The sequence below is a fragment of the Parasteatoda tepidariorum genome, chromosome 3 (genome assembly GCF_982258835.1).
Source record: "Parasteatoda tepidariorum strain Cologne lab strain chromosome 3, Ptep-v5.0, whole genome shotgun sequence".
NCBI classification, from domain to species: Eukaryota; Metazoa; Arthropoda; class Arachnida; order Araneae; family Theridiidae; genus Parasteatoda; species Parasteatoda tepidariorum.
Genome location: NC_141757.1, coordinates 93,536,305 through 93,552,323, shown reverse-complemented (window position 1 = coordinate 93,552,323; position 16,019 = coordinate 93,536,305). Strand labels below are relative to the sequence as shown.

At 26.1% G+C, this 16,019-nt stretch overlaps 1 protein-coding gene across 2 annotated transcripts in view; it reads left to right on the top strand.

Moving 5' to 3' along the window:
- mgl (low-density lipoprotein receptor-related protein megalin) overlaps positions 1 to 16,019 on the top strand; it is a 119,403-nt gene that overhangs the window by 56,744 nt on the left and 46,640 nt on the right. For both annotated transcript variants that reach the window (XM_016054231.4, XM_043039085.3), the window contains 18 exons: positions 244 to 363; positions 476 to 715; positions 1,233 to 1,367; positions 1,624 to 1,749; positions 1,967 to 2,098; positions 2,994 to 3,113; positions 4,206 to 4,331; positions 5,747 to 5,949; positions 6,883 to 7,067; positions 7,887 to 8,115; positions 8,848 to 9,025; positions 9,417 to 9,551; positions 10,262 to 10,446; positions 11,593 to 11,745; positions 12,193 to 12,293; positions 13,003 to 13,183; positions 14,311 to 14,530; positions 15,707 to 15,931. In XM_016054231.4, coding sequence (XP_015909717.2) covers positions 244 to 363; positions 476 to 715; positions 1,233 to 1,367; positions 1,624 to 1,749; positions 1,967 to 2,098; positions 2,994 to 3,113; positions 4,206 to 4,331; positions 5,747 to 5,949; positions 6,883 to 7,067; positions 7,887 to 8,115; positions 8,848 to 9,025; positions 9,417 to 9,551; positions 10,262 to 10,446; positions 11,593 to 11,745; positions 12,193 to 12,293; positions 13,003 to 13,183; positions 14,311 to 14,530; positions 15,707 to 15,931 — 2,994 coding nt within the window. The remainder of the gene's footprint in view (positions 1 to 243; positions 364 to 475; positions 716 to 1,232; positions 1,368 to 1,623; positions 1,750 to 1,966; positions 2,099 to 2,993; positions 3,114 to 4,205; positions 4,332 to 5,746; positions 5,950 to 6,882; positions 7,068 to 7,886; positions 8,116 to 8,847; positions 9,026 to 9,416; positions 9,552 to 10,261; positions 10,447 to 11,592; positions 11,746 to 12,192; positions 12,294 to 13,002; positions 13,184 to 14,310; positions 14,531 to 15,706; positions 15,932 to 16,019) is intronic.

Genomic DNA, 16,019 nt, shown 5'->3' with positions numbered 1-16,019 from the left:
GAAATTTCTTATCAGCATAATATAATCTCTTTATTTCTTTGATTTTTTTTCCCAATGAGCCTGAATTAAATTTTTTAGCATGTTATTAGTTTACCCCAATCAAATTTTCATAAGACCATTTAAATAGAAACATATTTTGCTTTGGTTTAGCATGCACAATTGTAGAATTATCTGTGGATGCATTTAGAATTGTTTTAAAACTCATGTTTTATCACTATAATAATAATTTTACTTTTTTTTCAGTTAATGTCACTTGTGAAGCAACAGAGTTTCCTTGTGAGAATGGAAGATGTATTCCTAAGTCTTGGAAATGTGATTCTGAAAATGATTGTGGGGATGGCTCCGATGAAGGAGATTTTTGCAGTAAGTTTTCTGGTTGTTTTTCAAATTTTGGATGTGCTTGACAGCTGATTTATATTTACCTGAAATTCTTTTTGTAACATTATTAAATTGATGTTTCTATTTTTTCCTGTAGCTGAAAAAACTTGTGCCTATTATCAATTCACTTGTCCAGGGTCAGGACACTGTATTCCCCAGAGTTGGGTATGTGATGGTGACAATGATTGTTTTGATCAATCTGATGAGCAAAGCTGCCCCCCTATATCTTGCACTTCTTCCCAATTTCAATGTGCTAATCAGAAACAATGTATTCACGAAAGTTATCATTGTGATGGAGTACCCGACTGCCAAGATAGCTCTGATGAACAAAATTGTCGTAAGTGCAGAGCTTATCAAAAGATCTTTAGTTTTAATTTCCCCCCCTTAATTTAATAGACCTCTTTAGTTTGTATTTTTTCCTCTTAATTTTATAGACCTCTTGAGTTCTAATTTTTTCTGCATTTTTTTTAATTAAGGTTTTTCTCCTTGTACCTTCCAGAATTTATATTTCCTTCAATATCTGAACTTAGTTTTGTAATTGTAATTAGTTTTTTTATTTAAGATTTCATTGATTTTGCTCTTTGATAAAAAAATTAATTTCTTTGTCGATTCTCTGGTATTTACTTAATAAGGACAATTTGTGAGAACTTTTCTATGCTGTATACTGCTTGAATATATGGATTAGATTTTACATCAATACATGGATTAGATTTTTTAAACTTAATTTTAGAAATTAAATTGGAGCAAAAGCTCCAAGTTATTTTGCAGAGGACATCTTTACATTATGTTCACTTTATTAACAATGCATAATGAATTTCAATCTGATTTTAACTATGAACAATTAATAATTTCAGCATCAAGGGCGCCTGATCAATGTGACTCTGAAAAATCATTCCAGTGTCGAACATCTCGTATATGTATTCCAAAATCTTGGTACTGTGATGGCAATGCTGATTGTGAAGATGGAAGTGACGAACCAAGTTCTTGTGGTAATTTAAAATTCTATTGTTCATTAATTCGTAATTGTAAATTTTAATTTTTCTTAAAATTGATTTGTGATAAAATACCTGTGCTCAAAATTGCTTCTAATATCTGTTTATAAGTTTTCATAAAAAAAAACACATACATTAACTTAGTATTAATTAATTACGAAATTAACATTGATTAATCTAGTAACGTTAGTTAGTATCTTGTTTAAATCATTCTAATTTTAGTAACATTGATGAATTTTTTTTTGCCATAAAGGTGAAGTGGAATGCCCACCAAATCATTTCAAATGCAATAACACCAGATGTATTTTTAAATCTTGGATCTGTGATGGAGCTGATGATTGTGGAGATGGGTCAGATGAAGACCATCGACATGCATGTGGTAAAGATCAAAATTTAGTGATTAAGTATTTTATTGTGAAAAAAAATAATTAGGCCAAGCATTATCTTTTGATTAAATATCAAAGAAAAATATTTTTATTAACTTTGTTTTAAATTAGTAGCTTTTAAATTAATTTATTTGTTCAAATGAATAAAACCTATTGCTAGATTTTTTAATATTATTAGATTGTAGTTTTTGAATATTGTATTTTTCTCAGGACCTGCTCCGCAAGGTTGCCCTACCGAAGAATGGGCTTGTCCAGATGTTACAGGACGATGCATTCCTTTGACTAAAGTGTGTGATAAACATTCAGATTGTCCTGGTGACACAGATGAAGGTCCTGGTTGCAGTAAGTCTAGCTTTATATTTTTTAATGAATGAATATTGGATGTAAGATTTTTTTTTAATCCTTTTTTTTTCCTTTTTTTAAAAATATATTATTTTTGGTCTCTCATTTCAAATTTTTGCATAATTCTGAGGATGCTGCGGAATAATAATTTCACTCATATGAGTTTTATGTCATGCACTTTCTGCTGTTTAGAGGTATAGACTAATTATAGAGATTGTGTGCTGGTAATTAAGATTTTTCATTGTTGCATATTAGGAGGTCATTTATTAATTAATTTTTGAGAAGTCATATGCTGTGTTATTTGAACTGAAATTGCTTTGGTCGAGTTTGCTACTTCTTTCATATTTATATCAATAGTTTTATTATATTAATAGTTTTATTTATATTAACAGGTTTATTTTTATTAACAGTATAATCTTATTTAATTAATACTTTGTTATTGACATTTCATCATTTAAATATACTTTAAGTATTTTTCAAGTGCTATATTTTCTGATCTGTTTATTAATTAATAATAAATCTTACATTTTACAAACTTTCTTACAGTTTAAAAAAAAATCTGTATATTATTATTATATAGAATTTTATTTGATACTTTTTCTCCCGTAAAGTAGTATATAAAAATATTGTAGTTACTAAATTGGCTTTTCACGAAATAGTCATTTTTAAACACAATCTTTTAATTAATTTTTTTTTTATTTATTTAAAGTTCCTTTCTATTTTTTATGATACTTAAATATGCTTATTCTGTTTGATAGCTTTTGGTAAATTAAAAATAAATTCATATATAGAAAACTTTACTACATTTATGCGATATTAACATTTTGTTAAAGAGTATATAATTCTGTAATGAAAATTTATCTACTTTAAATAATACTATGATGTTCCCTTATAGCTATAGAGACATGTACCACAAAAAGTATGGGTTGCACTCACAATTGTTCTGAAACACCTTCTGGTCCAATTTGTACTTGTCCACTTGGAAAAGTTTTGAATGACACTAAAACTTGCATTGGTAAGTTTGCCCTCAACTAAGAATTTTTACATTTCTTTGTAATATTTAGATATTTAAATTTTTATATTGATTAAAAATGTCTTGAATAAGCAAAACATGCATAATAAGTTAGATGCAAGTATAGAAGGGTCAGTTGAGTTGTTTCTATAATGGAAGTTGACGTGAACTATAATGGAAATTGACGTGAACTTTCATTTTTAACTCGTTAAAATATAAGTTTTATAGTTTTTATTATAAAGAAGGTAAGCCAAAAAGGAGCTTTTTTAAATACATACCTGTCTGGCTGATCTTTCAGGAAATTTATTTTTTAATTATTTCACTTATAATTATTTTATTTGTTTATTGAAACTAAATCAATCACCTTTAAAAAAATCTAAAATTAAGTTTAAAGAAGCACTAGATGTACTAAAAATTGTTTTTATTAGGCATTGATAAACACTTATTTACAATTTATTTCCCTGTTAAATGTAAAGAACTTGTGGCTCGCTAGTTCCGTTATTTTATGAAATAATAGAACCACATTCAATAAGTTCATAATATTTAACACTTTAACCCTTAACAGACCAACGTCGTCAAGCAGCATTGCACTTTTAATTATTGGGTTCAAAGGTGAAAATTTGGTGGTAAAAAATAATTTTATTTCAATCATTTTTATTGTTATTATATTTACAATTAATTTGAGTAAAATTAATTTAAGTAAGATGAATGAAATAATTATAATAAATTAATAAAGTTTCACCAAAAAAAAAATTTTTTTTGTACTTGATATAAAAATACAACAGTTTCTCTTCAAAAAATTGCTTGGACCTGGTGTAAAGTAGACCATTAAAACTTAATTAATTGAAATTAAAACTTTCAGACCATAAAAACTTTGTTTATTGAAAAATTCGTACTATTGTTGTGTTTTAACTTAAGAATGCAATCAAATAATTATGGAGTGAAAAATCACATTGGTGCCTTGTTATTTAAAATGTATTAACATCAGTAGAAAAGACATCAACATATTATAAAGATATAATTTCCTACTTGTCTCTCTAAATACATTTAGTGATATTTTTTAATTTGTGTTTAATTCCAAATACATGCTTTTAGACTTTGATGAATGTGCTATTCCTGGTGCTTGCAGTCAGCAATGTATTAATACAAAAGGTTCCTATAAATGTTTATGTCAAGATGGCTATACACTTACAACTGATAGGCATATATGCAAAGCTACAAGTAAGTTTTGTGATGATTTTGTTTAAGATATTTTAAGTTAATTCCATATTTTTTAAATTTTATTTGTTTATTCTTATTGATATTTAATAATGTCTAAAGTTTTATTTGGTGATTCATCACTTTCCAATATTAGTATTTTGAATCAATATTGCATAAAAATTATTTTGATAAATCACACTAAATTGAGTATATGTTAATTCCCCTTTATGATTTTTGATTGAAAACTCTTTTCATAAGTGCAAGGTTTTGAAGTTTTATGCTTTTTTTATCTTCATAAAAATAGTTGAATTTTTGGGAAGTTAAACTAGTTGATAGATATATAATCAAAGGATATATATCTTGACAATACTGATTTCAAGTTTGAACAGTAACACTTCATTATTTGCTGTTAACTATTAAGAGTCTTTTGTGATTTTGGAGCTCAAACCAAACAGTTTAAGGCAGGAGCTGCAATTTATCATGCTTTCGTTTTTCTTTTGTGCACAGAGATGATTTGACTATTATTGAATATTTAAGATATAACTAGCATAAAAATTTATCTCCTGCTTCAACATATATATACAAGGAACGGAATTTAATCAACTCATTGGTCACACATGTCATCTTATATCAAAGTGAAAAATCTAATTTGGAATCATATTAATGTTGCCTAATAAAACATCATGATTAATTAAGTATAATTCATATTTAAAGCATATATATAAATTTTAACAACCTTTTTTCATTTTTTGCCCACTTTCATGCCTGATAGTTGTATTTCTAATCGCAGATTTAAGTTTTCCTCCAAAATCATTCTACACTGCTCTTCATTTATCTAATAATTTAGTTATCTAATAACTTAGAAATTCTAATAATTTAGTTAATGGTTTTTCTAGCATCCCACAGTTTCGCAACCTTTGGAAGTCTATTCTAATTTAATCAATAGCACTCTGGTGTTTCTGCCAAATCTCCTAACACATATTTATTTCCCTTTTTTTATTATCTTGTTCAATATTGTTCCTTGGTCCCTAGCGGTGAAACAATTTTACACCTGTTTGTCTCTTTACTTCTCTACCATCTTTTGGCGTTAAGACACTGAAGAAGGTTCTTGTTCATGGCACTGTAAACTACAGTGTGTGGATTTCTGTGCTTTATTCATGTTTTTTTTTCTTCTTTAGTCTAGGTAGCAGAAAGTGTATCCTATCCTTTTTGGAAAATTTTTGATATTGTGTCTATAGGAATCATAATATTAAAATTCTCTTTTTAAAATGTTATGAATGTGTGGTGCTGCAAACATTTACTATAAATATTATATCGAAATTTATTTCTTTAATGCGTTGTTTCTATTGAATAAAATAAATTTTTGTAACATATATGTTCAAATAGTTTATGTATCATGTTAAGAATACAATGGTATGTATGTATATATTTTTTAGACTGGACAAGTGCTTATTTAGTTATATCAAATCGCCGATCGATATTGGTTGCCAATTTAAATACAACAACTTTAGAACGAGTTCCAGTTAGAGTTGAGAATGTGGTTGCTACTGCATCTGAAATGTCAACTGGTACTATTTATTGGTCTGACATGGTTTTGAAAAAAGTCTTCCGCCTTGTGAAAGGAGGTGAACCAGAAATAGTATGCATTATTTTGACAATTTTTTATAATTTTGTTTTATTTGTTATTAAGTTAATAATATATTTCAAAGAAATTTTTCATACAGTATCATGATAAATTTACTAATTTAATGATAAATTCATGAGTGAATCTGATCAGCTAAAAAATTTGACGTTTCCATTGCCTAAAATTTTTACTAACTGTATGAAATATTAGTTTATAACTCATTCAATATATGTGTAATGTATATAAGTCTGTTTCATATTTACTATACTATACAATGCATTAACCCTTCCAATATAATGAATTTCTACTTTATTTCTTTTTAATTGTTTCAATAATTTTAAATAATGTGTTCTATTTACGAGCTTGCTATTGAAATTTTTTTCTTTATTAAAATGATTAATAAATTATTCCTTAAATGAAATTAAAAATAATTCTTCATTTGAAATTGGAATACCGATAAAGAGGAATATCAAAAAATTATCTGCCAGTAATGAAATTCTTTTAAATTCTGTTTTTAATAATGTATATTAAAAATTTTGTGGTGATTTCTCCTTGTTCTACTTATATAATACCTTGAATGCCTTGAATATAATATATAATACCTTGAATATAATACCTAAATAATGCCTTGAATTTAATATTTTTTGAATTTATAATTTTTTAATAATTTAAAGAAAAAAACTTTAATTGTTCCCCTAAATACACTTTCTCTAAAAACAATAAATTTTCCCTAAATAAACGACTTGTTTCTAGTGTTACTAGGAGTATCCTGTTATGCTTTTTAGGTTCTATATAATAATTATGGTTGATTAACTCGGTTAAAATGTTTATATTGATATGACTTTGACATATGACAGTATTACTGCCACACTAATGAGAGTAAAATTTTTTCTGTTTATTTTTAAGATTTATTGTTTTTTGAACTAAATTATAAATATTTTGTTTTAGGTTGTTGGTAGTGGAGTGGATTTAGTGGAAGGCCTAGCTGTGGATTGGATTGGCAAAAATCTTTACTGGGTGGACTCTCGTCTCAAAACTTTAGATGTGTCCACTCTTAATGGAGAACATCATATTGTTTTATTAAATGAAAACATAAGCCAGCCACGAGGCTTATCCATTGATCCAAGTGAAAAGTAAAACTAAAATTTCTAGTTTTTTTAAATTTTTTTTAATAGATTTTACACATTTTATTTCATTAAAAAAAAATTATGAAAAAAGAAGGAAAAAAAAGAGGTGTAACTAAAATCAGCATGGAAAATATAATATTTCAGATACACAGACTGCTTGACTGCATTGTAGAATCATTTTATTAAATGATTCTTTATTGTCTTCTAATTTAAGTATACTTGTTTAAATCACTTAGCATTCAAATTACCTTTCAAAATAACTAGTTTAGTTTTTAATTTTTGCAAGAGGTACATGTTTAGAACCATTTTCTGTGTATTTGTAATCTTTTGAACAAAATATTTTGTTAAGGCATTTTTTGTGATATGAAATTATTATCCAATAACAGTTTGTATGCTGCACATTTTGAAAGCTAAATTTTATAAATTTTTTCAATGTGAATAACAAAGATTTTCCCATACTTTAGGAACAGTAGTGTTAAACCAATTTTTGTAAATCAAAAACAGTATCAAAATTTTTTTTGTTACAGTTTTTTTATGCTTTCAGTTGTTGATAATATCAATTTTTATTATGATTTTTTCAGAATATCAAAATTTTGATATAAAAGAAGCATTTTTAATCTCAAATTCTTTGTAAGAAAATTAGTTATTTTATTATATGTTGATTTTCACAGACTTACTTCAGACTTTAGAGAGAAGATCATTTTAATTCCATTGTTATTTTAGTTTTTTTTTTTTTTTTTAAATCTTCAATTTTGAAATCATTGCATTTCTAGTAACTCTAATAATCAAGTAATGATTACTACATGTAGAATATTCTAATTAAAGGGCTAGAATAATGTTTTGGACTGATTGGGGAGAAAACCCTAGAATCGAGAGCTGTGGAATGGATGGTACTTTAAGAAGAACTATTGTACACACAAAGATCTTTTGGCCAAATGGTTTAACTATAGACATTCCCACCAAACGAGTATATTTTGCTGACAGCAAGTTGGACTACATTGATTTCTGCAATTATGATGGGTCTGGACGGCAGCAAGTTTTAGCACGAAACCATGTAAGTTCACATAAAAATTCGTTTCTTTATTTAATATATTTTTTGCCACTTTTCCTTTTCCACAAATGCACAGATTTTCACTTTTTTTTGTTGTCTGATATCCATAATTATAAATTTTCAAATTGAAAAAATTTGGTTTGTTGATCTGACGTTTCTTCCTCATATTATACAGAAATAGTTGAAGTATTTTTTATATTCTATGTTGTTTTTGAATTTTTATAGCTCTTGAATAATATTATATATTTTTATCATAAAATTTTCTAAAAGTGAATTGAGAGTCATATACTTATTTACTATTTTTTAAAGATGAAATGATGTCCTCTTTATTCAGTTTATTCAAGATGATTTTAATCCAATTAGCAATTTAATGTACATAGGAAATTTTAAAATGGTAAATTAACGGATCATTCTCAAATTGATTTTAAAAAATAATAATTTAATTTTCAATTATCTTCATTTAAATCTTCAGATTGGTTCTTAGTACGAAATTATTTCAATTGAAATTCTAAGAAGTAATGGTATTTTGAAACAACCAGCGGAAGTATCATATTTAATAGAAATTAACTGAAAATATTCATAAAAAACCCTATTTTTATTCAATCAATGTAGTTGTGAAACTTGTTTCTGAAGTTTTGTTACTTATGCGAAGTTCAGCTTTTTTTTCAGGACTGTTGTGGCATGTAATTAAGTATATTTATTTCTAATTCATCCATATTTTTTATTTTATTTCAGTACCTACTTCATCCTCATTCATTAACCATTTTTGAAGACACTCTGTACTGGACAGATCGTCAGCTGAACAGAGTTTTATCATGCCATAAATATAAAGGTGTTAACCAGACAGTGGTATCTCATCTAGTCAGCCAGCCTCTTGGCATTCATGTTAGTCATCCCATTCTTCAGCCACTGTGTAAGTTTTAATTGAATCAGAATAAAATTTATACAATTTTAGGATATTTAAACCATGTAATGATATGATATATTTTTGATAGAAGATATATACTTTAAAATGCAATCATTAGACTAATTTGCATGGCCTTTAAATTTCTTAAGTTTTGGAAACAAAAAAAAACATAAATATTTTATTCTTCTCTTATCATTTATTTAATTGAAGTCCAAAATCTTGTCCATAATTTGCAACAAGTGTTTTAATTTAATTATCACTGTATAATATGATGTTACTTAATTACAAAAAAGAGAGAGAGACAGAATTCCAATATTTAAATCCAAGATTAAAGATTGTAAATTTGCTAACTGGTTTTAAGTACAATGATTATGATGTTTCATATTTCTTATTTCAGCTGCAAACCCTTGTGAAAATGCTACTTGCAGTCATTTATGTCTTTTATCACCTTCTCACTCAAATGGATACACTTGCAAATGCCCTCCAGGCTATGGCAGAGATACTAAAACAGCAGAAGGAAACTGTGTGCCAGGTAAATATATATATACATTTATTTAAAGGTTGAAATGAAATTCACAGCAGGAATTGCTTTGGTGGAAATAACAATGATTGTTTTTTGTTTTTTTTCTTCAAATAACCTAGTTACTTGAATTGTTGTCTCAAAAATTGGCTAATTTTTTTCAGTTAGCAGTACTTATTGTTAATGAACTAATTTTAAAGTTTGGTGCAAATAATTTACCTGGTTACCTAAGCAGAACTTAATGAATCGTACATTTCTACTTCTGTTTTTTTAATTAATTATTAAAATAGCAGGAAAATAAACAAAGTATGTAAAATTGAATACACTTTTTATTTACGTATTCGAATAAAAACAAAAATTTGAATAAAAATTATTATAGTTGTGTAATTTTATGTTAATGCATCATTTGCATAGTTCATTTTATTATTAAAGCATTTTTCATTGAATTAATAAAGAATCACTTTTAAATTTCTTTAGGCTTCACACAATCAATGCTCTTGTTTTAGTATTTCATAGTTTTGCAACTGATGCATATAAAATGCATCTTTTGGTTCAAATTATGAGAAATCACATTCAAATTTCTTTAAACTTTCTCAAGCTTTTAAATCATTTTTATGTTAATTGTATTATCACTGCACTTCTTTATTATATTTTCAAGTTGAAAGTTTCTTTTGTATTTACATTTAAGTTTAGTTTTATTGAAATATGTGTTTTTTTTTAAGTGGACAATCCATACTTGATGCTTATGAGATCTACTCAATTGGTTGATATGAGCTTAACTCCAGGTGATAAGACTACTGGTTATTTCACACCAATAATTGGAATTGAAAATGGCTTTGATTTTGATTATGACAAAAAAGAAGGCATTATTTATTATGTCCAGCTAGAAGAGGAAGATAAAGAAAATGTAAGTTAATTTTTGATTTTTAAAAAAAATCTTATTTTTTCCAATACATTTAATGACTTCAGTTAATACAGAATTAAAATTTCCTATCATTTGTAAATTTTTTTAATTAGTGAATGGAGTCTACATTTGAAAAAAAAAATTTCTAAAATTACTTCTAATTAAATCATGTATATTTTCAATTACTTTCATTATCATGTTATACATTTAAATTAAGAGTAAATATTTACCATTTTATTTACTTATTTTTTCTTGTTGAAATTATTTTTAGGGTCAGAATATAGAATAAAATTCTGTAGTTGTGACAAAATTTTATGTTATATTTATGAAATACAACCTTACTTAAATCAGTTCTGTCTCATTTGAATTTTAAACACATTATCTGAACCACATTGTAAAATCTTTTTCATAACTTTACAAAAGTATAGCTTGCATAAAAGTTATTAAATGAGATGGAAATTATTCCTGTTCATTGGAAACTAATTTTCTAATTTGTATCACCAATATCCTTTTTTGTTAAAATATTTTATTTGTCATTTTCTTTTTATTCATAGTACTTTCATAAAATGTAAATATATTCTGGAAAAATTTTTTTTGATTGTTTTTCTTAAATGTTGAAATGTACATTTTTGTTTTTGATTAATTTTTGGGATCCAGTACTTGTCATATCCCATAAAATTCTTCTTTTTTTTAATTTGTTAAATGCAAATTTAGAAAAAAAAGTTTTAGAATTGAAAACATTAATTTAAAAGCATGCACTGAGAAATAATATTTATAAACCTTACGTGGCATATATATATTTTTTAAAAAATGTCCAAAAAGGACTTTCTGTTCATATTTCGAAATAGCATTAATATTTAATATTGTTTGTATGATATTTTTTAATCGATATACATTTTCTTTATTATCATTGAAACAGAAAAAATGAGGGATTTACTTATATTTTTGCAATGCAAATCTTTACTACCTGAAGATTAAAAATGTATAATGTGGATTATACAATACTTCATTCTTTACCATTTTAGTCTGTCATTTTACCTTATATTTTAAGGATATCTTGTGTATTTGAATTGATTTATACATATGTTCATACATAAATTTAAACTGGTGTCAGTTTGTCAAATATTTATGAGAATATTTTTGTTTCAGGGTACAATATTTAAAGTGTCTCTAAGTGGTGGAAACCAAACAAAATTTCTTGCTGATGGTTTTGTGGGAGCTCCCTACATTCTTGCTTTTGATTGGATTGGCAGAAACTTGTATGTAGGAAATAGAAAAGCCTCCAATTTTGAAGTGGTCAAAGTAAGTTTTTTAGGCATTTTTTCATTAAATGTTATTGAAATAAATACAATGTAAAGTAAATGTTTAACTTACTCATATTGACTTATTGAACTTAATGAATTTCATATGTGTTATTAAGTTGTAATTAATGAATTAATGATTTTCCTTGAATTACAATTTTTCAATGATTTAATTAATAATTCAATTATAATTATTGAATTAATACTCAATCAATTGTTATTGCTTTTTAATTATTCATAAAATAATTGTTTTTAAATTTTTATTTAATAACTATTATTAAATTGTAATAATCGAATTATAATTGTTTAGTTATTAATTGCTATTGAATTAGAATTATTTTCTTAATAATTGTTATTAAATAATCATTATTATTGAACCATAATTTTTAACTTAATAATTTTCATGAATAAATGAAATTTTGCAATTGTATATTGTTTTATCTTACAGGTAGATAAAGAACAAGAATACAGAAGAGTAATATTAAGTAATGATGGAACAGAGCTTGGTGTTGCCAGGCCGAAGTCAATGGTATTGGATCCTGAAGCTGGGTGTGTATTTAAAACAATATTTATGATAAAAGTATTCATAATCACAACGTTCAAACACACGGACAAGATCGTCACGGAACAAGATAATCATGGGACAAGATCGGTTCCATGACTTGACCCTTCTCTCCTCCTCCTCTTCTCAGTTATATAGGAATGTACTACAATATTTCCCCCTTCCTTGATATTTTTCATATTAAATTGTCTCAAATATTTTTTTTAATTTTCACAATGCTTTCTTTTGGAATTATGTTCAATGCAGTTTTCAGTTCCATATAGTTTCATAACTTGAAAGTTTTTAATCTATTTGAAAATCAAGACAGAAACTAACGTACTTCCTTCTTTTATGACTCTCTACACGCTAATGTTGAAAACATTCAAAGTATTGCCACAGATTGAGAGTTCTGCTCTACACCACCTATAGCCCATTTAGATTGCAAATTAAGTTTCCTAACTTAAACAAATTAGCTTCCTAACTTAGTTTTTAATCTAGACACAAACTAACATACTTCCTTCTCCTATGATTCAATTCTGCATGTGCTAATGGTGAATGCATGCGGAAGTTTTTCTATGTGTGTGAAAATTTTTAATTCAGATCATTTCTGAAAATTAGTATATATTTTTCTGAGATCTTGTCTTGTTTAAGAAAATTTTATTTTTACGTATGCATTTGTAGAATTAAACAATATTTCTGAATTTTTTTGCTCCTTAGAAATCTGTATTGGCTTGACGAGGGTGGATTTTCTGGTGTCAGTGCTAAATTAGCTGTTGTCAGGATGGATGGAAATAATTCGCGTATAATTCTTAAAGATGGCTTGAATAATTTAGAATCTCTCACTATTGATTTGTTTCATAAACGATTGTATTGGAGTCAGCGATCTGATTCAGCAAAAGTAAGTAAATTTTAAACTTGTTTTTAAGTTAATAATTAACGTATTCCATTTTAGGTCATATATAATGTTTGCTGCATGAAATACCAGTGTTTATAAAATTTGTTTATGTTGAGTTTGAAAACTCTTTTATGAAATTGTATTATTTAAAAAAAATTTTTTTAATTTGAATTCATTTTTGTTAAAAATAATTTAAATTCAATTATTTAATAAATATGATGTTTAATGCTTTATTAAACTTTGAATTTTTGAGTAATTATAAATTTATGGTTTAAAAAATGTTTTTAATGTTAATGTTTTAAGAAATGTTACGTCATTCATTTGCAGTTAATTCACAATTAAACAATTTAAAAGAAAAAAATACATCAAAGTTAATGTATTTTTAAGTTGTATATTGCTTCTACTTTGATACTTATACATGATTTTTTTGATATTTATAAAAGTAAATCTTTCAAAAAGTATTAATTATATATTTATATATATTACAGGCACACACTTGTTTTTTTCTTTTGCAAACTAGGTTGAAACACATTTTATATATATAGAAGAAATGAAACAAAATTTTTTTAACTTCTACCTTGAAATTAAAATTTGAACCTCTGAAAGAGTATTAAATACAAAATCATAACTGAAATTAATCTGCTGCTTTAAGTTATTCAATAAATAATGACGAAATATATTAACAATAAATATTTCAGATGACACTGTATATTCTAGTTTTTTAATTTTTCTTAAATAATGTTGAATTGTTTGTGTGTGGAAGAAAGAATTAAGCACATATATAAAACTAAGGATATTCTGTCTCGTGAAAAAAAATTATCAGCCTACTTCAGTTTTTTTAACATAGTCCTCACAAATAAAATTTAACAATGTATTAAGAGAGCAATTTTTATTTCCGGTTTTTAGAAAATATTGTTTTTAAAAAAGAACAAAATTGAAATTGAATGAATTGATTTGAACAAAATAAAATTTTTCATTCAAACTTACACATTTTTTTAAATGTATTTTTCACTTATAAACAATTAAAATCTTTTTTTAAATTCCAAATAGTTAGTACTTGATTTTTTTCTACAAATAGACTTTTCAGGTTAAGTTTATAAATATTGCATAAAGTAATTTTCTTTTTCAAGATTTACAGTATAACAACTGAAGGTAAAGATAAGAAAACTGTAGTATCATCTGGAATATCAAAGCCACTGGGTCTCAGTATATTCAACAACAAACTTTATTACCTTGATCCTATCTTTGAAAAAATTTCAAGAGTGGATTTACCAGATGGCACAAATAGCTCTGATCTGGAAACAAATGCTGCTAATCTCATCAGTATGAAAGTATATGGCAAAAGACCTTGTAAGTAATTTCTATGAGAATATTTATATTGTATTGAAATATTATTGGAAAAAAAGTTATTTAACACTTTATTTTTGAAATATTGTTTAAGTAACACATTTTTCTTTTTATTCATTTTATTCAGTCTATTGTTTTACTTACATTTCTTTCAATGGAATACTTTTATCAAGCATCTTCTTTTTAATAAATTTATGATTTCTTAAATTCCTAACTTTTTTAGAAGTTGTGAAAATTTGCTGATAGCATAATAGAATAATAATAGGTTTCGTGTTATGCCTTATCTTATAACATAAAAGTAACTCTAATTCTACATGCTTGTTCAAATACTACAGATCAAATCAACTCAAATGTTTAATATCTTTTTTAATCTCTGAACTGTTTATTTTGAGTTTAGTGTGTTTAACTTGGACACCAGAAATACATATTTTTTAACTTGGTGTTATTCATCATTCAGTCTAGTTCTACTTCAATATCATTAGTCTAGTTCTACAAAGTTAATGAAATGTAGCAACATAATTTCCCAAATCAAACTGTTTTCTTTAATTTTTACCAGATCATATGGTAATCTTTGCTGGTCATTTATATTCATTTTTTGGACACAAGTGAAACAAATAATTGTCCTTTCAAGTCATGAAATGCAGGTGCATTTAAAGTGTTTTGTGGTAGTCCCATAAGAGAATAACTAGACTGGTTAGGATGTTAAGTGAGAATACAGTGTGAGAGATCATGACCATTGTCTAAATTATGGCAGTTAAACAAAAGTGTTTACTAAGACCTATGTAACACAATGTAAAAATGTGTGTCATTGTAAAATATGAGAGAAAAAGCATAATGTGGAAGTAGTAATTAAAATGTGGTTCTGAGTTATTTCAATGCTTTAGAGACTTAAAAGAAGATGTCAAAAATAATAGAAGTATTTTTATTTATAATGAAAAAAAAACTTTTGAACCAGTTATGTCAAGTTATGTTTTTAGAACAAGTTATGTCAAAAATTTATAATAGCTAATAGCAATGAATTATAATGCTGGTAAAATTACTTCATATCTTTTGTTTCCTTGTTTTATGGAACCACTCAACATATTCTTTGAATGCATCTTGTGCATTTAGTCTATAAACATAAGTGTTATATGTTTTATCTATCTAACTTTCCATATAATGTTTATTTTCTCTACTTAGCTTCTGATAATCATCAGTGTCATAAAAATAACGGAGAGTGCCAACAACTCTGCATACCTTTGGCTAATAATGAACGGAAGTGTATGTGCGGTACAGGTTTTCAATCTGATGGAGAAACTGGCTGTAGAGCGTACCAGTCATTTGCAATTGTATCAGAGTTAGAGAAAGCGAGAGGATTTAGTCTTGAAGATCACAGTGAAGCGATGGCTCCCATATCTGGTTCAGGTAATTCATGTACATTGGATTTTAATATTTTAAAGGTATTTTAAAAAGATTTTCTTCTCAATTAGAAAAAATGTGTACTTGCTGCTGG